The sequence below is a fragment of the Zosterops lateralis genome (assembly GCF_965231275.1).
Source record: "Zosterops lateralis genome assembly, chromosome: 6".
NCBI classification, from domain to species: domain Eukaryota; kingdom Metazoa; phylum Chordata; class Aves; order Passeriformes; family Zosteropidae; genus Zosterops; species Zosterops lateralis.
The window spans coordinates 25,600,087-25,624,911 of NC_139761.1; the positions used below are offsets into that span (position 1 = coordinate 25,600,087).

A 24,825-nucleotide genomic window follows, 5' to 3' on the forward strand; every position below is an offset into this window, starting at 1 on the left:
AGTCCTGGACAGAAAGTCGTACCAAAGCCATTCAAACCTTTTGTTTTTTTTCTCTGCAGTAATGAATTGCGCATACCAGAGCCTACACTTGTCCTTTTAAGTAGCAGAAGAAAGATTATGAGAAAAGTTCAATAAATCAAACATGGAAGTGTTGCCACCAAGTGGTGCAAACTGTATTAGGCAATGACTCATAACTTCTAGATCACAGTGATGTGTCTGAGATGCCCATATGTTTTATAAAAAAATACCTTTTTTTTTTTTTTTTAAATTTTTAATTTTTAATTTTTTATTTTTATTGTTGGGGGGGCAGGTGTGTGTGTGATTTATTTTACTTCCCAGGATGTTAAATGATGATGCTTGCACCCATCTCCCTGGAGTCACAGAATATTTGACATGCCTCTTTCAGCTGCTTCTGGAGCTGCAGGCAGTGGAGAGGCAAATAGGAAGGGCCTTCTGGATGTATGGGACTGTTCCAGCAATCTTCACTGCAGTCCTCTGTCTTCTTTGGCATGTGGCATATCCCTCCCTGCTCAGCCTCACATGTGAGCAGAGAGATTGGCTCCACAGCAGAATGTGTTCCCCAGGTCTTGAAGATTGGCTGAGGAATTTTGCAGCCCTCCCCTGACATTTTTATCGCAACCCATTCTGAGGAACTTGGGCAACTTTGAAATAATCTGCAGATTTATATGATTTTATAATGACGCTTATGTGTGTGGTGAGGTGTTTTGTTATTCAGCTGAAATATTAAGTACTTTGCACTTTAGCCACATATTTTTCATTACTGTGCAGGAGACAAATAATGCCCTTTGCTTCCCTGCTGTTTAGAAAGCCTAGATTATTAACAAAAATCCAAAAAACCAAAACCCAAAAAAAGGAAACTTTTTCTGGAAACTAGACTGAGGTGCTTCTTTGCTGTTTATGTTGCGAGGCACACATTATTCTTGAGAGATGTCTCTCCATGAGAACAGGGCTCCTCAGAGCCCCTTGGGGCACAAGGCAGGAAAAGGCAGTAATAGGAGGTGATGTAGAGACTTGTGCACATGCACACTCAGATCCCATCTCTGGACAAGGATATTTCAATCCCAGCATGTGCCAGGGCTGAAGAGGGTCTCCAGATCTCATACCCTTCTGCTTCCTGTGCAATGTGGCCTCTGGCACCAGCAAACTGACCAGCTGAATGGTCCTTTCTGCTGGTGGGTGGGAAGATGAGGATGGTGCAGGAGTGTGAAGAACTGAAAGTTGTGGTGGGCCCTCATATAGATAGTGGTGATAGTGCAGTGCTGGATTGGCTGCTTGGATTAGTCAAACATCTGGAATAGGAGCCCAACAGAAACAATTTAGGTAACAAAGATGCTTTTTCAAAGCTGACATTCCCACCTGGATATAATCTGGGATTTGGGACAGGACAAGCAGCCCTTACCTACAGGATTCCCAGAGGAGCAGAGCTACCAGACCTTTCTACAGGATCACTGCTTCAGGAAGAGCCCCTCACCTGGACTGCTTCCACCACCCTGCTCAGGTTGTATTCTGACTCTGTCAGGGGTCCTTTGTGTTATTGCATTTATTTTACTTTATTTTTACCTTTTAACCTTTCTTCTTATTAAATTGTATTTCTGACTTGGAGCCTCTCACTCGTTTTGCTTTCAAACCATGACATATCTATATAAAATATGTCTTAACAGGAGCAGGGGGGTTTGCCTAAAATGGCTTATATTTTAGTCTGTTATACAGAGTAAGTTTAACATGATCATTTTTTAATAGCTCATTATTTTCCAACATGATGTCTTCTCTTTAGACATCACAATCCCTTGTAGTTCTTCCACTTCTTATTTTTACTACAGCTCTTTAATAAACAATTAATCAAGATAAATAAGAAGACAATTTAATATAATAAATTCACTAGCAGATGAAGTAATTATTTTGAAAATACAGCAAAATTAGGGTTTCTTTCTTTTCCCATGAGGTTTTGCAGATGGAAGAGGCCAAATCTTAAGACAGAGTTTGTAGATGGCTATATCTTTTGTTTATCTGTTGCACCTATATTTGTAAAAAAGGACCTCTGTTTTTTCCCCTCTGTTGAATTATTTCTCTTACGAAAGAGAGAAACATAAATAGAAACTGTCATAAAACCATGTGAAAATGAAACACAAAGGAGTCACTGGACAACTATGACTTCAACTCTAATTCTGTTCATCAACTAAGAATAGTTTTAACCAAGGTATTTGACAACTAGACAACTAGTTAGAACCATCTTGTTTTTATTAACATTTTACAAAGTCCAGGAAGCTTTCTAGTTGTTTCTACTTCTGCTTATGGTATAGATACAGTGCCTGTTCTGCAGTTATTAAATCTCTAGTAAATCTCTATATCTTGTTGAAAAAAAATACAAAAAAAGTAAAGGAAGACCAAAGAGCTCAAGTATATTTTTTTGAGCCAAGTGTGCATGTTTTGTTGATCAAAACAGTAGGCCAAATATTATAGAGCTATAGTGGCGTGTGAGCAAATTTGGAGGCAATTTGCTCAAATGGAAATGATCATGAACAATAGGCAGCGCACTAGCAGCAAAAATGTGTCTTGCTTTTTTTCAAGGCAGTAGGTGACAGATGTGACACGCAGCATGCCAAGGGCCAGGATCATAATCTTTGGACCCATCCCAGTCCTGCTGACCTGTGTGCCTCTGGAAGCAGATGCACTCAATCCATCAGGGACGATGGGGTGAATGATTGGGTTTTTGCAACTACTGACTTGCATGGCAACTGAATTAGGTACATCCTCTTCCAGACTAACCTTTCCAGGAATCTGGAGGTCAAAGAATCAGAATCATTGAAGTTGGAAAAGACCTCTAAGGTCACCGAGTTCAACCAGCACCACTGTGTTTGCCACTAAGCCATGTCTATGGTTTGCTTGTCTTACCAGACTGCAAATGAGGATTAAACCTAAAGAACAGCAAAGAGAAAGAGTTTCTGGCCCTGAATGTTTCACTTAATTTATTTGTTTTGCAACTGTTTTTGAAGGAAGGGGGTAAATTATCATGGGGCATTAAACCTGAGATACTGAAACTTTCCTTCTTTTTGGTGCGTAAGAAGATTCTTAAGCATATAAGTAATTGAGCTATATGGCTAATCTTTTAGCACTGAACTTTAAATTAGGTAAAAATATATTAAAGAATTAGAAAATAATTTAACAGGCATGAATGTGAGAGCACAAAAGACCTTTCTGGACACTACTCCTGCACACTCAGTGAACAGGTACATTGGAGAAGCCTGTTTCCACACGTGATTTCACCACTGTGGCATCTTGTCCTGCCACATCCCCAGGGTAACACACAGCGGGAAAGGATGCCGTCACACAGAGCTGCTGCAAGTTTTCAAAGGTATCTCAAGCACTTGTACTTACAGGAAGCAACAAAGATGGTGAAGGGCCTTGAGGGGAAACCATATGAGGGTGGCTGAGGTCACTTGGTCTGTTCAGCCTGGAGAAGAGGAGACTGAGGGGAGACCTCACTGCAGTTACAGCTTCATCATGAGGGAAAGGGGAGGGAGAGGCACTGATTATCTTCTCTCAGGTGAACAGAGACAGGATCTGAGGGAATGGCCCAAAGTTTTGTCAGGAGAGGGTTAGATTGGATATTAGGAAAAAAGTTCCTTACCCTGAGAGTGACTGAGCACTGGAACAGACTCCCTAGGGAAGTGGGGAGCACAGCACAAAGCCTAGCAGAGTTTGAGAGGATTTGGACAATACTGTCAGGCAACAGGGTGTGACCCTTGGGGATAGTCCTTTGCAGGGCCAGGATTTGAACTCAATGATTCTTGTGGGCTGCTTCCAACTCAGCATATTCTGTGCTTCTGTGGCATCCTTACATGGCTGAGCTTTTAAAAATTATTTATTTATTTGTTTAATTCCTTCATATTAATTTTTTTTTAGGAAATATCCCATTTTGAAGACCCCTACCCAGAGTTTTCTTTTTCTTACTTTCTCTACTATCTCTTTGTGCTGTGATCTAAGAAACATCTTTGGGGTTTGCTACTAATTAACTGTGTTAATGGTGTCACAGGGCTGCTTCTCCAGAAATAGCTACTGGCAGGAGCAGAACTTGTAATTTTCCAGATGTGATGTTTCCTCACTTTGTGTGGAAAATCCCCAGGAAAACAAAGCAGCACCTGCTGAAGAACAAATATAACTGCAGTTCACTGTAGCCCTTCAGTACAGAGTCCAGAAAACCTTCCTAGACCATACATAAGGCTCTGCTGTAAGCTGAGGCCTCTCCACTCACAGTGTGTCACTGCTGCCACTGCTGCTTTTGCCCTCCCTGTCACCTCCCTGCTTGCCTGTGTCCATGTGGTGCAGGGCTGTGAGGCACCCAGAAAGCCTCTGGGCTGGGCGGTGGAACGGGGGAATTTATGTTGCCTACATATATGACTCTGTGTTTTTCCTCGGAGATAATTTTGACATTACAAAGACTATAAACAGAACAGCCACAGCAGAAAAGTACAGGAAGGAAGAGTAAACCTCTAATAAATTATACCTTAAAGGGATCTGAGTAGAGGGAGAAAAAATATACCTGCAACAACAGGAAAGTTTAAAAAAAGGTTGAACTGAATATTATAAATTCACATGAGAAAAAGGTCTGTGTGGGAAGACATGAAGGTTTCAGTACTTTATGCCTATGTAGGGAAAAGGTCAAGACTTTTGCCATACTGTGGTTAAAAAATCATGCTGTTAAAATTGTATTAAAAGGGACTCCTGATTTCTTGTAGCCACAGATGTAAGAGCAATTGCTTCTCCTTTACCTTGTCCAAAGCTTTGTCCAGCAAGAACCTAGCACTGCACTAAACAAAAAATATTGTGTAACTTACAACAAAATACATCAGTCTCACCCCTGTTGCTACTCTGTTGCTTTGCATGTAGTCTGTGGGAGAAAGCTGCTTGTCTGTTGGTTTTTCTGGTGGACTGTGGAGAAAGGGACCTGAATTTGAATGGAAGGTGCTGTAGCATGAAGGTGCCATAGCAAAATCGTGCTTTTCAGCCTCCAGCCCAGCGCTACAAAGCTGTCCTTCTTCCCTTTCTAGTAAACATGATGAAAAAAAAGACACGCAATGTGAATTCGCATGCACACAGAGTGAAGGATCATGCAGTTTTTACAGACAAATTTGAAGATGAATTAGTCTTTGAGATACTGTCTGTTTAAGGATTATATTGTTAATAACCTAAATTTGACACACATTTCTTCCCACCCTTCAGTCACTACCTGCAAAGCCTCTCTGAAAATTATCTCTTATGAAGCAGTGTCATTAATAGCTTCCTGCAAGGTTTCTTTTAGAAGTGGCAGAAAGGTAAATAAAAATGAATTAGTACAGCGTTTTGGGTTTTTAGGCAAAATATGCAAATATCTTACTGACAAAGCCTTAGTAGCATTAAAGGCTTTCAGATCTTATCCTCAGAGGCTCTGCTTGTGGAATCAGAAGCCTTTAGGCAACCTTTAACTTAGTTTACATGTAATACATTCTCTTTCTCCCTCTCCCATTCCCCCCGTAATGTCCTCTTGGACCAATTCCCTCTGGTGCAGTTTCCAGCTTCACAGTTCATGAATTTTATTTGCAATCAATAAATAAACCCATTATCAAATTTTGTATTCTCATCATACATCGTCATTTCTCATAAACCATTTCACTGTATGGGTCAGCTTCACTGAGCACGTGCCACTCACCTTTATAGCTCAGCAGAGAGCTGTCAGGTGTATGGATGGGATGTGTTTGAAGATCTAATCAGATTTCAGTTGAAATGAACAATTATGAATAAGACTGTGCTTGCATTAATCATTATTATCATTATTTTTAATACTATCCTGCTGTTTTGAGTTAGTGTTCAGCACTTAAATACTCTTTGAGCCCTGGTCTGGACATATTCTTACAGTATAGAGCAGAGGTTCCCAAACCCACCCATATCGTCAAAGAAAATGTTATTTCTGACATATAACATCACAGCATTTATCAGCCATTTGAGATAACTAAAGAAAAGCTGCTTGCATGCTTCTTACAAGGCTGTCAAGTTCCCACTGTGGCAAATTATAAAGTAACTAATTTTGAGAACCAGTGACCCACCACAATGAACCCCTCCTGACAGCTTATGCATATTTCTTTGGGCAGTATTAGTTTGGGCATGGCATGAAAAGGCAAGCCATCTTTGTGGTGATCAGGCCCTTGGACAGTTACTGATTAGTGCCTTGAATTTTATCTGTCAGCCCAGACAGAGTATTAAATGCTGGTGTCACATGCAGTTATCAAATGATAGTATTACAAGGTCAACTGACAAATAATATTCTAACATAAAGACTCCAAATTGCCTACTTTGCTAGCCTCGGACAGTGTGGAATCTTGTACACAAATGAAAAAATGAGTCTATCAGTGACCAAAATGGGTAGAAGCAAGCAGAGAGGGACAAGGAAGTTGGAAGCAAACATCCCCAGCTAAGTGCACTTTCGTAAGCACAGGAAAATCCAGCAGTACTTTGAACTTATCCTTGTAACACTGCCATCACTACTGGGGGATGTAGAAATGATACTATTACAACAGTACAGCACATGCTAATACAACTGCTAACAGCAGTAGCATCGTTAAAACACACTTTTAGGGAATTACAAGTAATTGTTTTGTTGGATTCATTTATTTATCACTCTCTCAAATGTTTTATCATCCTCTGGACCTGACCAAAATAGATGGGGAGAAGATATTTTGAGCCAACACAAGAATCTCTCAAAGGAGGTACTTTGGATTTCCCACTTTTTAGGGGGACATGTTGACTACAGGGATATCTTTCCCTGTGCAGTCTCTGTAAGAATAGAAGGTCTGTGTTCATGGTCAAAGCAAAGGTCTAGAATATTGCAGTGGTTTAATTCGGTTTCAAAAAAAATCTTTGTGTCTGCATTGGGACATGAATTAAAGTAATGGAAATAAATCCATGACTAGTTAATAAAGTCTCGTTGTAGCATCACGTAGCTGAAGTGGTGCATGTTTGAGGCAAACCATACCTCAGCACCACGCCTTTAAAGCGATGCAAGAGTTTTTGAGCTTTGTATTCTTTTTAAACTTGTTACTAAGCCAATGTTGAAGTTAATATTTATGGAAGTTTGGGAAATTTTTTTTCAGGATATGATTTCTGGTAATATGAATTTTCATATTCTAAACAACTTGATTTTAACTTTAATGGCCCTAAGTGTACTTAGAAATTTTGTGCTGTGCTCACACCCAGGCAAGTCAGTGTATCCCTGACAGTGCCAGCCAGGAATGATGTTTGCAAGGCAGGACCGTGGTGGAGTTCCATGTCCGGTGTTGCCCTGCTATGACTCTGCTACTCAATGCTCAAGCTGTTTGGCTGGTGTGAGTCCCTGCTTATCATAGGGAGCCAGATCACTTTTGGTGTATGGAGATGTTCAAGCTGTGATACAAAGAAGCAGAGAAGGCAAATGTCCTGCAGACACTTAATGATGAGGTTAAAGGATATTGCCTATCTCAAATGACAGTTCCCACCCTCTGCTCTCATGGATGCTCTCTCTGAAGTGTACTGCAGATTCCTGTAAGTACAACTCATCTGCTGCAAGGTAACATAGAGAAAACAGTAATGAAAAGGTACTTTTGATCCTTCACGAAACTTCACTATTTGCTCACAAAAATATGTCAGAAATCATAGGCAGAAACATAGTCATGACAAATTATTTTGCTGCTGTTTTTGTTTTTGTTTTCTGTTCACTTTTTATTGTTCCTAATTAGTCTAGGATTTAACTACAAATTGAGTATATATAGAGCAGACTTCTCATTAGTTTCAGCAAGGTCATTGTTTCAACAGGGTTTTACCATCAGAAGGGAGGATTACCATCATCTGACCTCTCACCCACAACTAGATTTGTTTAGTAAAGTATTGTTATAATTTCTGCTTGAAGGGTATGTTATATAACTTGCTGTCAGATGTCTGATGTATTTTCTAAGGTGTATACTTATTCAACAGCTGATTCTTTAAAGATATTAGGTAATTTGGATTGCATATAAAAGTTTATGTGATACACTTGATATTAAACTGTGTTTCTTTGACTGTGGAACTCCATGTAGCTGTGATGTATCTTATGCCAATGACAAGACTATGTTTTACCTGCAGATACCAGATACTAAGAACATGAGAACTCTAGCAACATGATTTGCTTTTTTTTTTTTTTTTTTTTTTTTTTTTTTTTTTTTTTTTTTTTTTTTCCTTTCTGTTTGAATACTTGCATAGGAAACACATGACAGTCTTACTTTCTCTTCAGAACTCTTTCACCATAAAGCACATGAGGAATCTTCTCTTCCAAAAAGGGAAGACATGCTCAAACTATTTCTTTATACTCTTATCACCCTTATCTTTTAGTTATGCTTCTCTGTATTGACCTACTGTGTCTGCAAGTTATTTTTCTGAGCATGTCTGTGCTGGCTCTTACAGGGTCAAGGCCTTGAACAAAAGCCAAACTGTTTGTGGAGGGGCTCTTTCCTTTGTTTCAGTGGATGTTTGCCAGAATATCTAAGTCCTGCAGCAGCACTGGCTGTGCTGAACTCTCCCAAAGCAACATCTCTCCCACCATACATGGATTATCACATTTCTAATTTGAAGACACAAGGGAACCATATGTGTATATATAGGATATAAGCAATAAGCCTCCACAGAGTGTAGATTAGATGGCTCACTTTGTGCACCTTGGGTGTCCTGTGAGGCAGAAGGCCAAAGGGATGAGGGATGTCTTTGACTTCCTCTGCATCTCAGTGTGCTTGATGTCAAACAAGCATATGTTGTCAAACAAGTTCAAGACAGACTGTTGGGATCGATTTGTCTTCTCCTCCCAAACTAAAGAGACCACTACTATGCTTACACCATTGAGGGAGGTATTTCCAGTCACTGAGGTTGAAAAGATGGCAAAACATACTTAATTTATACTTAAACTGCTCCCATGATTCACTGCTGAGAGCCCCTTTCCTCATCCTGCTTGTGTGGGCTGCTAACTTCATACCCCAGTAAGCAAGCTAGGGGACACGGTGCAGTTCACACAGCTGCACCTTGTAGTCCCTGACCCCACCTCTTGCCAAGGAAAAAGTTGCTTTTCTGGCATTAGTCAGTAGAGATGTGTATTCAGAATAGACACATTTCATGGGAAGCAAGATCTCATGTCTTAATGGGATGTTGGGAAAATTGTTGCAATTGATGTAGCACCCATGATCTCCAGCACCTTGGCCAAGGTGAGAGATTCTCTTGGCATCCTTTGGCTGCATTTATACAGAAAGCAAATACCTATGCTGCCTATTGACATAGGCAATGCATATGCAGCTCTCTCAGAAGCTGAGGGTTTTGCAACGTCTTTGTGATTTTGACTTAATCACAGATGAATGAAAGCAGAACCAGTTCTCATCCTCAGTGATACCATTCATTTCTGCAGTAGAAACATTTGCTAGACAAATGCAGATAAAAGCTTTTTTTTCTCTCCAGGGGAGTTCTGGTTGAGACCCTGGGGAGGGATCTGACCACTAATAAGTTATTGGCAAACCATCAGACCTGGTACAGCTAACTTCAGTGTATCAGTGATTCCCATCTCTCATCTCCACATGAAGCGACCTTAGGTTGCATTTATATAGCAGGCCCCCTCTGAGTCTGTGTCCTGATTTAATGTCAATCTAATATAGATTGGTTAGAGGTAGTCAGTATGGATTTACAAAAAGGAGGTCATGCTTAACAATCTTGATTCATTTCTCTGAGGAAGTGACAATGAATGTGGACAGCAATGAAGAAGGAGACATAATTTACTTGGACTTGAAAAGGCTCTCAATACAGCGCCACATAACAGATTAATTTATAAAGTTAGCAAGTATGGGACTGATAGTAAAATACTCAATTGGATATAAAATTGGCTTGGTAACAAGGCTCATGGAATGGCAGAAATGCTTATAGAGCATGCTGGGGAAGTCCTATGCACGCTGCGGTGTGCGTTTGAAGACATTCTAAAGATAATAAGGATGGGCAAAGCCAAAAACAAAGGTGGTGGAAAAAAGAGGAAAAATGCTGCCAAAAAGAACACATGAAGGCTAAGTGTCATAAGAAGCAAATGATCATGCCAACATGCAATCCAAAATTTTAGGTAACATTCAGTGAAGAAAATTGTCTAGGAACTGAAGGGGCCCAAGTCAGGCACATAAGCTGCAGGTCTTGCAGCAAGGCAAAAGTATACAGAGCAGCAAGGACCTTCCCTTTTAAATAGGAGAGGGCAAAACTTCCAGCTTTTTCAAGGTGCTAATGAGCAGTAAATGGGAGGCATGGTCTCAGAAACTGATCTTACCCTGAAAAGTCCAAGATCATTGCTATAAGGATGAATCAAAGCATTTAGGTTGTGTTTTCAGCTCAAAGAAGTCTTTGGAGAATCCTCGTTCTTTCCATTTTCTATGATCTAAGGAGACTGGACTTCCTGAGATGAAATATTTTTTGTCACTACCCTGCAAGATGCTACCATACATGCTGTAATAAAGCAGACAACTGAGTAGAAAAAAGAAATGAAATACAGGAGAGTCAACAGAGGATGCTAAGAGACCTCAGAAATTCACAGTACTGAACAGAAATTGGAAACTGGTTTCAGTGAATACTCACCTCCTTACAGTGTAAACTTTCCCATCTCTTGGATGATACAAAAAGAGGGTCTGGGAAAGCTGTACTCCTGACAGTCTATGTGCCATCACTTAGTACTGCTGTCAGTTCAAGAAAATACAAGCTTCAATGTCCAGCAGTTTCCACAATTGCTTTCATATAAAAGACCCAAGCTGCCAGGCCCACTCCCACAGACTGGGTGAGAAGGCAGTTTCTGCAGGCCTACCTATGACTTTGCCTCACTCACCACCTGTTTTAAAGGTAGGAATCTCTGGATGGATCAGACTATGCAGCTTGGGAAAACTGGGAAAGGCTTTTTAATTAAAAGAGCTGTTCTCTTAGAGTGTGAATAGTGTAGTACAGAATTAGAAAGGAAATGATGTAGGGTAACAATTAGCCTGACTCATTGGTCAGTGGTTCATGCTATAGGCTGTGCTTTGTTATTTGATTATGAGTATTGGCTCAAAACTTTGGTCTTAAAGCCATTAAAGTCATTAGTCAAGCTCTCATTGATTTGAGCAAGACCAAGACTTGACCCTTTGTGGCTGTTCAAAGGATAGAGATAAACTTCTAAATCAATCAAGAGCGTAGACTCATTCTGCTGGGGTCATATGGTTAATACATCCTGTTCCTGTCATTTCCTCTATAAATCTGTGAATGCTTTTAAAGCAAGAGGAAAACCTGATTCCTTTCCTTTTGCCAGAAAATGTTATGTTCCCTTTCATTACAAACAAGAAAAACAAGGTGTCCTTCTGCTCAGGAAAACTTGCAAGGGGAAAGGTAATCTCAATATTTCTGCCTCTAGAGTCAGCGAAAGGTAATTTGAGACAAAGTAGTGGGCAATACAGTCTCTGTCTGCAAAGCATGCAAATCTTCTCCCACTGACATCCCATAAGCCTTCATTGGGTCCTGATGATCTTTTTGCCCAAGCATTAAGTCAGTACCCATTGTACTGCTGGTGTCTACAAAAAAGATCCCTTATTTCCCACATTGGATCTAGTCTAAACAGCTCCTACAAGTTGAGCAAAAACTTATGACTTCCTACAAATGTAATCAAACTCATTGTTATTGACTTCATCTGCTTGGCTTCAGACCCAAGTCACTAAGCTCTCTGTATTTACTTCTAGAGTACAATACTCCTGGAAGTGTGAAATATATGAAAGAAGTCTGAACTACTCTGAGCTTTTGTTTTGCTGAAAGACCCACCTCATGGTGGTTATGAAAATAAAAGCTGTTCTTCCACTCTCTCTTGCTGACTTCAGTATTCTAAACAAAACAGTAGGGGAGAACACCCAACCTGTTTCGGATCAATTAAAAGAAGAACTCTGAATCTTGGCTTATCTCATGTCCCATTGCTTTCAAAAAGATCCTGTTTGGTCCTGTTAGGGCCATGAAGATGATCAGAAGTCTGGAGAACCTTTTCTGTGAGGACAGGCTGAGAGAGTTGGGGTTGTTCAACATGGAGAAGAGGAGGCTTCAGGGAGACCTCCTAGCAGCCTTCTGGGACCATAAGGGGGTTTATAAAAAAGGAGGAAGGAGGACTTTTTTATACAAATAGTGACAGGACAAGGGGAAATGGTTTTAAAAAGAAAGAGGGCAGACTTAGATTAGATACTAGGAAGAAATCCTTTACTCAAAGAGTAGTGAATCACTGGAACAGGTTGCTCAAAGAAGTTGTGGACAACCCATCTCTTGAAATATTCAACACTGGGTTGCATGGGGCCTTAAGCAACCTGATCTAGTAGGTGGCATCCCTGCCCATGGCAAGGGGGCTGGAACTAAATTATCTTTAAGGTTTCTCCCAACCCAAACCACTCTATGATTCTATGATTTGCTGAAGAAAGTGGATGTGGTTTGATAGGTTTTATGAAAATAGCTTCCAATTCTCACTTGGATGATGAAAGAATGAAAGAATAGGTGGAAGAAAGGACCTTTATTATGCATATATACAGAGGTACCACTCTGCCCAGTCTGAAAGCCCAACTAGCTTTCAGGGGTAGCAGATCTGAATGTCTGTGTGCACACATGTGCGTGTTTTATAAAGGGTTTGATCTTACCTGAGTGTCTGTGGCTCTGGTGACATCCCATTTGTTAACATTTCTGTAGGCTCTTCAGTAAACTCACTGGATAGATGACAGTTCATTAAACTGGTTGACAATGCATATCCAGTCTTTCCACCCTCCTCCCCCAACCCTAAAATGAAAATAAAGAAATTATGATGGTAAGAAGGGAAAATACTATGCAAATAGCTCTGAGAACACTGACACATTTAAACTAATGCATTTCCTAGAATCATAACAATAAATGTGCTGTCAGGGGCATCGCAGTTACTCCACTGACACGGCCACCGTGCAAAAGCACCAGTGCAAGCTGTCAGAGCTGATTATTTAAGTACTCCTGAAATATTTTTCTTTCACTGTAACTTCTCAGAATCATGAGGCTTTGAAAGAACCCTTTTCTTCTTGCAACCCTTGAGCTAACTTTTAAATACCTGCATACATCACCTTGCAAAACAAGTGGGCTAAGAGCAAGTTTTCTAGAGGTGGCAGTTACTGAGACCAGATGTTTTGGGAAATGTTCTTCGATGAAATGACTCAAGAAAGTTTGCTCAACTTCCTGCATGGCAAAAAGTTCTTTCTCAAATATTACAAAGATAGCAGCTAGGCCTACCCCAAAGAACCCTTTTCAAAGGGCTCAACATTTTCGAACAGTTGATTTTGTTTATTAAGGTTGCTGCAGATAACAGAGATAGACAAGTGCAACAGCATCACTATGGAAACCCCCCACAAAATGGCCTTTCCATAATTTTCGTTAATACACAAACTTCCTCATTCAACTGCAAATCTTAGAGCAGTCTAAGTTTGACTATCAACTTCATGCTCTGATGCATATGTAGGCAGTATGGTTGAGATATAAAAAACTCCCTTATAACAGCTCAGAAATGCCCCTCTCAAGCCCCTTCTTGGAATTAGTGGCTTTACTAATACTTCTTAACACTTATTTGGAACAGGCGTGTTATTCTTCCATTAAGCTTTATTCTGGTCATTCTTTCAATCTGCATTTAAATTCTGTTTTTCTCTCAGCTGGCATTGGCAGCCTTAGCTACCTTATAAACAAGATGCATTGCCAACTGGAACATGCAAGCAGAGCTGAAAGCAGCACTGCTAACCTCTGCTTCTTTCTACCCCCTGCAACTTGGAGTTGTATCAAAGTCAATGCTTGGAGCCTGGGAAGTGGGCATCCTGAACTGCTTGGAAGCTCAAAGAGCCTGACTTCAATCTATTAAGGTACTGAGCTGGCTCCCTGAGCTATAATTGTGCACATTTTTTTAAAATCAGCCCAGCAAGCCAGATTCACATACTCTTCAGCTGAGTGTATCTTTCACAGTAAAGAGTTGTGTTGCAAACTGTGACTAGACAGTTTTACTCAGCATTTATAAGGCAAACAGAATTTGACCCAGAATGACTAGCCCAGTAGCATTAATTTCTAAGTGGACATACAGAAGAGAAGAGATTAGGCACTCAAAGTTGCTTAGAAATTTTGGCTGTTGGCAAATTTGCATTCTTAGAGACTGCATACTCAGCAATAACAAAAAAAAAAAAAAAGGAATTTGGAAATATTTTGTCACAGGTGGGAGAGGCACTGTAAAGAAAGGCAATGAATGAAGAACTGTGGTGGGTGAGAAGGCTTCCACTCTGCTCCTGTCCCACCCCCAGCCCATCCTCTGTACATGCAGCAGCAGGCACAGAGTCAGCACACAGCCATGGTACCTGGGGAGGCATCTCCTGTGCCTGAGCTTCTCCCTGCTTTTCACTGCAGAGACCAAAACCACTTAACCTGGGCATTCCACCCCCCCCCCCCCCCGCCCCGAATTTATGCAGATTGCTCCCTTTTTAAGGCTAGCCCCTGTGTGTGGATATCTCTGTAATCAAAACTGTACTTGACTTTTTTTCTCCCTTTCATTTGTGGGACCAACGCTTTTTGCTTGTCAGTTCTGCACTGGAAAATGCTTCTATCCTCAGTTGGTAAGGCAGAATGTCTAGCAGCACGACACCAACAACTTACAGGTTGCCACTCTGGGGAAAGAAAGTACACATTTAAAAGAATCAGCAGCCTAGGTAGGATATAGTGTGACTGAAGAGTTTCACTGTAACACTGTAGAGTACCAAAATGAAAATATAAAGTGCATTTTAAATGATTAATGTACAAAAGCTGACCTCTTCCAATGTGCATTAATCAAGGAAAAAATGCACACTTTCTGTAGTGGTTAATGTTGCAGGTCCATTATTCAGCTTTGATAATGTGCATAAAAATGCTCAATATGACAATGAGTTGGGGTAGCTGAGAATTTAGAATGGTGGCAAGTTTGTTGTAGTATTTGGATTAGCATTCTTAACCTACATCTTGACAGCTTCCTTTCTTCATTTCACAAGTGTTAATAAAATCTTGCTTTTTCCTCTTTTTTTTTTCCTACAGTATTTTAGTTATTTTCTTTTTTTTCTTTTTTTCTTTTTTTTTCTTTTTTTTTTTTTTTTTTTTACAAAACGATTAAAAATACCTGCTCAAACAAATACTACCAGCATTCATTAGTCAGGATGGTTATATGTAAAAGAAATGATGCCAGATAGTAACAAATCCAAGAGAAGTTTATTATGAAAATGGCACCTGCGGGATGAAAAAAAATTAAGTTACATAAAGACAACCATGTATGACATGTATGAGAATCTACAAAAGTATAAAAAGAACCCTGTTGTAAATGAAGTATGTACATTTCTGATTTGCAGCATTATCAATGATCAATGAAAAAAATGTTTCAAATAAGCCAGGCACTCAAGAAGTTAAATTCGGTTAGCTTAACACAAAATAAATGTACCATAGCTGTCACTTTTTAACATTTTAATTTTTTTATATTGTAGAGTTGGTAACACTGCTAAGATTTATACGAACAGAATCCCTTTCCCCATTATTCAGCTACTTGGCACCAGTCTCCTCATAAAAGATTTCATATATTTGTACAAGAAATAGTTAAAAACACAGACACAGTCTTCACAGGTAATGAAGTTTTTTTTTTCATTTTGTAATTTTAAACACTATGGATTTAGACAGCAGCTGTGATTATCTGTTAGTTTAAATCACCAGAAATCATTTTGACACAACACAGAAACATTTATAAAAAAAACCCAAAACAACAACAGCTGTCTAGCTGTTCTTTGTAGCTGATAGGTGCAGTCCTTTGATTGTTCCATAGCTAGAGCAGAGCTTCCAAAATTAAACTTTGAATTTCCCAATCAGCTTTCTCGCCTTTTTCAGACCTACATAAATCCTTCCCATGGAACCTTTAAAAGCTCATTAATTAAATTTCTAGCATCCAATTCCTTTTTTGCTATCACTCCTCTGTGACTTGGACCTACTTCTCAAATTCAAAGCTACCGCAGAAATTGACTCAACACAGTGAGTGATGAAAAATTCGAAGGACAGCTGAGTTAATACATTAGCATTGCACACATAAGCGAATATATATGACAATTCTAAGCTCAGTTTCCTTTTAAAACAATGCCAGTTGACCTTTGAAAGAATTTCCTATCTCACTGGTAATTGCTCTACATATTGCTCTGCCAGGCTACCTAGGAGAAAACCAAAGAAATGCACCCTCTGCTTACAGTTCGAGCACAAGGACTCTGGGAATGTTAACAACTGAGGCTATATGGCGTCAATTTGCTTAATATATCTGAGCATTACTCCGTAGTGCATTGTGGGGTACACTGGAAGAGTAAGTCATACCCAGAATTCCTCTGTGGGAAAAATGGCTCCATTAACCTTGAGCTAGTTAAGAGTCTTTTATCTCTGAGAGTGAAGAAGAGAGAACGAGAGAGCGAGAGAAAGAGAGAGGGGAAACATGTGGAGGAGGAGGGGAGAAAGGAAGGGGGGGGAGAGAGGTTTGAGAATACACAACAGCAAAGCAACAGCAGAAATTAAAAGGTATACAGACAGTGGAAGCAGCATAAGGTGACATTACAGAGGAAGGCCACCACACAAAAACCACTAACCCCCAAGAATCACTGGTTCACTAGGACTGCAGGAATGGGACTTTACCACTCCGGACTAGAGATAAAGCACAGAGAAGACAAAGGACAAAACAACTACATTAGCTTAGTATATACTGCATATAGTAACACACATTGAAACTGCAATGGGACTGACAGCCAAGGACACTTACACATTGTACACATTACAGTTCTCACATCTGTTATTAGATGCCTTAACAAACAGCTGCCAAAGATGGAGTGGAAGAAGAATTTATATTTGACAGTCATTTGGAGTGTTTGACACTACACTGTGATTTCTGGCAACAAAGACAAAATAGGAGATTTCTTTTCTTTTACTTAATGTGCAGTTTTCAGTTGTAGTTATCTATTTCAAGCTTATTAACCCATCCTTTAGTTTTAAAACATATTGGTTTCAACACTAGAAATAAGGAAAAAGAAAATAACAAAAAAAACACCCCCCAAATCAAAGAACAAAAAAGAAATTTACAACCTTCCCTCTATAATATTAAATGAAAAACAAAATAAAACATGTTAAATAGTTCTTCTGTTTTCTTTTTTTACTCTGAAGTGTTATTTGATGTTGTAAAATTAGCCTCAGTTACACTGAGAAAAAAATAAAGCAAAACAATATGCACCTAAGAAACTGCTCCTCGCGTCAATTAAATTGAGTTTTTTGTTTTTAAGCTCTTTTTGAAAAAGGCTTCCTGACCCATTTAAATTTGATGTGAGGCTATGCTTGTTAGTTTGGAGGTAACAAATTTTAAGTCCTGCAGCAAATGGTAATGAGGGCTTTTGTCTTAACTAACCAAGGAGACTGCAGCACCCCACTATAAACCAGTACGGAACACATTCTTTCCAAAAAACCCAGCCCACAAGCTGCATATTGTATGAAGACATTACAGATTAATAAATGATAGCACCATGGTTTTAGAAATTAAGTTAAAGTTTCTGTAATTAACATTTAGTCCAACTTTTTAACATTCTAGTCACAGGCCAGAAATTAACTTTTTAAGAACCCAAATTATTTTATGTGCAAGTAAGAAAATCTTAACCATAAAAAGAGAATTAAACTCTGCATAAAATTCTAAAATACTATCCCCTATTTTAAAGGAATTAGGAACAAAACCCCCCTTTCATTTGACTTAGTCAAACAGGGCACATTGTTTATTCTTGTCTCTTTTAATCTTGATCATATCAAGATCATTTTGAAGTAAAACCAATGGTTGTCACTTTAAAATCTCTTTACCACAACACTGAGTATTCTATGGCAGAGGCATACACATATTAAAGGCATCTTAATAAAGATGCAAAGGAAAAAACACACATCTTAGAAGAAGACAAAATGGCAGGCAACTGGTACTTCGACTCTCTGAAGGCAAAAATAAAAAAATATCTTTACATTAAAGAATAAGTCAAGTTAAAGAGAAAGGGAATGAAATGGGGACCATCATATTGAGATAATAAGCTGACCTGCTCAAATTCAAAGTGCTAGAATTAAAGGTCTAAATTAAAACATAGTCTATGCCTCAGAGTATAACACTGAACACAGTATGTGGTCATATTTCAATCCTCTTTCCGTTCCAGAGTCTGTGTAGTGTGAATGCCATTGCTGTACACAGGAAATGGAAGAGTGGAAAAAAGTCCTTCGGCAGTTGTGAACACATTCCCTGCAGGCATTTGGGTCAGGCTGGCCCCGCTCACAGCACTTCCAAACGGTCCCGACATGTTGAGTCGGTGAACGTGGTGGTAGAGCATTTCCATCGGTGTTTTAGGATCCAGACCAAAGCTGGGGCTGTTAACATCAACAAAGTTAACAGCATGGGTGTTAGGGAGGAGGTTGCCCTGCATGGCTAAAGTAACTTCAGCTGGAGCATACCGAATAGTGCCAGTGGTGTAGACCCTCTGAGCAGCAGTGCTGGTCGCAGCAAGGGTTCCCGTTACCCTGTGAACCAAAGGAAGCACCACATTGCCTGCTTGTAACCTCTGAAGGGCTTCCAGATCCCCAGTGTACAACAAAGAGTTGGACGCTGTGGGACCTCCTGGATGTTTGTCCCTTGGAGATGCTGAAAGTGGGGGTGACAAAGGGTCAGAGGACACTGGAGCCAAGGCCGAGTTGGATGAGGTGCTGAACTGAGTTTTACGGCTGGCAGTATTTTCAGTCCCTGGTGGGGTGAGAACAGAGTCTGGAATGGAGACATGTAAACTACTGCTGGCTTGGGGGGAAGGGAAGTGCTCGGAGCTGGGGGGCTTGGTCATACTGTAGGGTGATTCATTCCTTGAGATTTCCCTGTTGGGTGGATAATTCCAAATACTGCTATCATTATCAAAATTGATAGGTTCTGAGATTTCTGTTTTAATTTTGAGCACTGAGGCACTGTTTGGTGACGAGAGCAGCTGGGGCTGGTCCACCAAAGCTGAGTCAAGTCCATTTGGACTTGAGGTGCTTGACAGCCTTCTCCGGGTCATGCTGCCTCCCTTTTGCTTTTTTCTCCTCTTCTTCCTCTTCTGATGTTTGCTGGAAGACTGGGCATTTACTTCACCTGCACTGTCTGAGTCCTTGGCACTGTCGGAGGTCAGCGATTCACAGTTCTGCAACCGCAAGTCTGACTCACTCTCAACATAGCGCTCCACCTTGATCTGCATAGAGCCAAGAGTGCCAAAACTGTCCTCAGGGGCCTTTTGATTCTCGAAGTCTGAGTTTTCAAAGCTGTCATCACTGTCCCTGCTGTCCTGGTTGCTGGAGCTGTTCCCATCCTCATTACAGTTCATTTCATTATCTGACTGATTTCCTGACTTTTTCCTGTCGGATTCAGGGTCTTCACTGTTTTCTGACTGGTTTCCTTTCTCATCTGACTTTGAGTTCTCATTGTCCTCTGGAGCAAAACGAAAGTGAAACAAAGCATTAGCAATAGGAAGATAATAGTGTAATCCAAGTCCAGATTGCTACCTACCAATGAGATTGAATTTGCTTTAACCTTTTTTTAGCAAAAGACATTATATTCTCTACAGCTGCATTTTTTTTTTCTGTGTTGTGTTGGGAGAGTTTTGATCACCATGAATGTCTCTGACTCAGGATTGTTAATGCACTAGAACCTATACTATATGGCTGCACCTTGATTGAGGGGGCCTGTTCATCTGCTCACTGGACAAGAATCATGTTGACAGCTGTGAGCACAATGGCATTGTAGCTGTGCCATCCAAAGAGGAGTCAGTGAACAATCCCATTATCACTGTTATGTTCTGGTGATTGTTCTTTCACATCCATGTTCTACAGTAGGCAGGCATCCATGCATAGCACTATTTACTAATGAAGATTCTAGTACTCTCATCTCATTTTCCTTTGACCATTGCCACTTTTGAAGTGACATAGAGTCTCTGGCTGCAGTGGAATTACTGCTGATTTCCTCCTATGTGAGAGGAGAAGCAACTCATGTATAAATCTGCATGAATGAATAAACCAGTTTAAATGAATAAATAAACCAGTTTACTGTTAAAACAATTTTGCTATGTTGCTAGACTTTCTTCTCACATTCTCCTGAAGGATAAAAAAGATAAAAAACTACAGAAAAAATAATCAACCAGTGAATTAAATTCTTTATTGATCCAAATCATCTAAAGACCATTGAAAATAACACAGCTACAGCACTGAGAAGCTGTCACTCTTCTTGCCTGAATTCCTTTAATTATAATTCTAATACGGGTGAGATAAACACTCTAGTCCACTGGACTTGGAGAGCCAAAGCAGCTTTGAGACTGAATATGCTCCATTATCACACTATGTTTGAAAGGGTCACAAAAGGTTTCAGGAAACCCCGTCCTTTACAGACCAGCCAGAAATCTTTTGTTGCCTAATGAAAGACGTTTTTCACTCATCAGAGCCAAGTACTACCCTTTTCAATATCTTTGTTTTAGGTGGAGAGGGGAAGGACCAGTTTGCCTAAAAAGATATTGGTTACTTCTGGAGCCGTGTCAACACCAAACTATTTCCCAGAATTGCTGAAGGTGGGTTAGACCGGAAAGCTGCCTGAGCATTCAGGACACTGCACTTCACAAGTCAGTTAGTGAGACTTTTGCTTGTGTGAGCAGCAGCAGAGAGACACCTCCTTTTAAAAAATAAAACCTACAGGAACAAAGTAGCAGCTGTAAACCCCTAAGTCTCATCCAGCTTTTTGTTCCACCTAGGACTGAATTTCTGCTTCAGTTTTTTCTTCCTTTTTTTGAAGATGCTTTCTTTTAAGGGCATGGTTTCTAGCTGGGGAAGAGTGGTCTAAGAGTGAGGCGGTATAAAGCTACACAGTATTTGCCTGGGATTATATCACAGCTTGAACTGAACTTGTTGGTTTCATCCAAAATACTGTTTCAATTTTAGGTCCTTCAGCATTTCTATTTAATTGCTTTGTAATAAACAACCCCTGTGTCTTCTGTCTTCCAAGACTCCCAGACATCTCCTTCTGAGATGTAGATATCTGTGCACCTTTGGAATGCTGTCTTGCTCTGCATCAGCTTTAGAAGTCATGAATGTACATGTACTTCTCATGTTCTCACCTGGAGAAACTCCCAGTGTATATGGGAAATGCAAACTGTTCTCCACATATGTGTTATTTGGCTATTTAGGAACAAGACAGCATAAAGGAAACACTGGGAATGGATGAAGAAATTCCCAATGACAGTGGTCAGCAAGCCTGCACATTGACTTAAACCAAGCTGTCAAAGGAGAAAAAAATAAAAGCAAAAGATAAAAGAGAACAGCCATATAATTAATATAATATAATATAATATAATATAATATAATATAATATAATATAATATAATATAATATCCTGATACACTTCTTGCTTTTTCTTGATTTATATCATTGTGATCCATTTTCTCTAGACTGTTTTTGGTTGTTGTCATAGACATGAGAGAAAAATTATCTGTCTGTCTGTCTGTCTATCTATCTATCTATCTATCTATCTATCTATCTATCTATCTATCCATCCGTCTATCCTACATACAACAACTGAGTAACATCTTTACCTCTTGAGCTAGAGGAAAACACACTTCTTTCAAGGCCAGATTATTTGCACCTGTGCCTAGGTGACCACTGTTAAAACTAACAGGGAATGTGTGAACCATCTGTGCACTGGACCATCTGTAGGATTAATTTACACATAGAGCTTGACAAGTACACTCAGCTTTTAAGAAACATCTTAAGTCCCAGACTTAAAGAGGTGAGAAACAAGTTCTTGAACCCACACACTTTAATTAAATATAACTTTTAACCCAAGAAAACTCTCAATTTTTTCAATCTTCACTGCCCCCTAGTGAGACTCTTCAAGAACGTATTTATACAGGGAAAAGAGTCATAAAGATTGACAGAAGAGACCTTTCTGTATAATGTCTGCCTACTCTGGAAAGAGAAGAACTTGAATTTTATTCAACAGTTGCAATCCCAAGTCCTCTGTACAAGTCATAATACCTGTCCATAAGCACAGCTGGGAAATCAAATATTTAGTTTGGTGCTATGTAGGCAAGAATGCATGAAGAAAGTGAAGAGAAATTCTAAGGAAATGGAAATGCTAAGGTAATTTAAAAATTTTGCTAGTGTTTTTCAATTTAACATTGTTGTTGGGTTGTGTTTTTTTATTTTATTTTATTTTTTAATAATGGAAAAATACTTAAGAAGTAAAAGCAACTGGAAAGCTGACCATGTGGCTTTCATGATATGAACCTCTTGGGGGTGTAAAGGCACACCATGTGTGTTACCTGAGTTGTCCTTTGAGTCTGATTCTGAGTCAGAGGTCTCTGAGGATTCTGAGGTTTTCTCTGGCAGGTGAGGAAGTTGTGCAATATCCATTGGAGTGTCCTTGTACTCTGGATTACTGAAGAGGATACAGCAAATATAAACACAATTGGATGAATTGCAGTTTCATGTTTTTTTTCCTCTTTTCATATCAAAGCTCAGGAACAAAGAACATAAATAGGAAGAATAGCAGAGTAAACACAGAAACATATATTTTTGGCTTCAGAGTTTCACAGCAGGGATTTTGTGAAGGTTTATTTTGATACTGCAGTCAAATACTTTTATTGACCAGGTACTAAACCTTGTTTGATTCTAGTGAAGTTTTAGAGCTATCAAAGCATCCTTGCTGAAGTGGGACATCGTGGCTTGTGTGATATCTAGCAGTATAGCTACACTGTGTAATCATCCAACAACAAAATATCTTGATTTCGATCCCATTACTGTGCCTGGGAGGACAGAGAGGGTGTTTTAACTTTTCCAATCTGTTTCTCTCCCACTGGCAATGTCTATTAGAGTTATCTCTGTGGAAATGTTCTCTATCAGCCTTGCCAGAATCCTTTCAATACCTGTTTTTCTCAACATTTCAGTTTTCCACATTTTAATCAAGCATATAATACATGAAATTATTAAGATGGTGCTCAGCTAGGGCTAAAGAAGTGACCCCTGCTCCAAAGAATCTGGCCAAAAATTAGATAAAATAGATAATATAATTTTAAACACTGCACACATATATCCGCATCAGCAAGAAACCAAAAACAACCTCTCTAACTATGTGACAGATGCACATGTGCATGTTAAGATGCATATGTTAGGGATAAAGAACTGTCAACACACCCATTATAATCATATCTTCATCTGCTCATGTGGTGCTCACCTGTGACTTGTTAGCAATGAACATGACTGCAATCTAAAAAAGCTACACTGCCAGAGAAATGGAAGAAAACTCCTACAACACTATGCTTTTGCTTGGTTTGTACCTTTTAAAATATGTTCATTTCTTAAATGCATGCAAATGCAAGGGAACAGACATAGCTAAACATAAGAGGTAGAGAATATTAAAAATAACAAAGTCTTTAATAATGTTGAATAGGTGAGCATTTCCATGCAGTTGAAATTCAAGTCTGGTAAAACAGAAAATCCACGGTTCTACATAGAATGTGAGGCAGCACTGGGGGTGCCTGACACAATATTACAATGACAGTGTGCTCATATTCAGCCTCTTAGAGTGTACTGTGAAAACTCAGAGTTCACACAGTTCACATTGAGATGCCACGTTACAATTATCATTTTTATGGCTTTGTCCTGACAAAGTGACTTTATTCTTTTGCATCCCAGGGCAGTCCCCAAATTTGCCCCCTCCAAGCAAAAGATGTTTGAGGGCTTTCATACTGTGAATAACAAGTTGCTAGAACAAGAACAGCATTAATCCTCCCTGTCACTATAATTAGTCTATCCTTTTACAGACAGCTGAATCATACTTTCTAATGCATGGAAATGTATACAGACCAGTACTCCTGCTAAGAGTAGACCTAATTATGCCTTGATCTGTTATTAAAATATTATTTGGACATTTGGATCTTTTGTGGATTCCAGTACAAGGAGAAATCTAAATTAAAAATACAAATTCAGTGAAGATGTTAATATTTCTCTAACAGACTGGTGAATGGAATACACTAGAAAAATCAGGTTCTGGGAGGAGACCTGGGGAAGACCACACTGCTTTTCTTTTTTTGCTAGGTATATCCTGCTTGTAGAAAAAATTATTTTGTGGGATGTTTGTGAACTAGGTTCACCTATTGTCTGGAAAGCAGCAAGGAGGATGGAGGCAGCTGTTCATAATTCTTATGAATAACTTTTACAGCTAGAGCTGGAAATATGAGGACTTTTCTGGGCATTTTTCAGCCCTGTTCAGGACCAGGGCAGTGAAGCTCTACTTCCAGTTCAGAATTGTCAGCCTTAAGCTGACTTCTTGAAATGCTGCATTCTGCCTCACACTTGCAAAAAAGAGCCAAAAAAAGTAGCAGGATAAGGATATATTCAGAAAAGCCTGTGCCCAATCATATCAGGCCAAAAAATCGCAAGTCCCAGTGAAAACTCCACTGCCAGGCGAGGTTTCCCACAGTACCCCTTCAGTGCTCTCCTGCTAGGGGTTGCTTCCTTCTCTTCCCCAAAAGGGGAATCAAAAGCATTTCAACATGCAAGTTTAGGCAGGCACAGTCTCTTCAGGGCTTGCTGGACTTGGCATAATAAGTCACAATCTAACCTCTAGACATCACTTTGAACTCTCATGGCATCAAAGGGAATTTAACAAACCATGACAAGCAACTTAAAAGGAGAACAGGCCAG

General features: G+C 39.6%; 1 protein-coding gene across 6 annotated transcripts in view; it reads right to left on the minus strand.

Annotated features, from left to right (window-relative positions):
* Positions 1-18,257: 18,257 nt before the first annotated feature.
* NPAS3 (neuronal PAS domain protein 3) overlaps positions 18,258-24,825 on the minus strand; it is a gene marked incomplete at both ends in the record, with an annotated part of 580,623 nt that continues 574,055 nt past the window's right edge. For 5 of the 6 annotated variants that reach the window (XM_083863228.1, XM_083863227.1, XM_083863226.1 and 2 more), the window contains 2 exons: positions 18,258-19,567; positions 22,431-22,558. In XM_083863228.1, the coding sequence (XP_083719354.1) occupies positions 18,258-19,567; positions 22,431-22,558 (1,438 nt within the window). The remainder of the gene's footprint in view (positions 19,568-22,430; positions 22,559-24,825) is intronic. The other variant, XM_083863229.1, reaches the window with a different exon arrangement.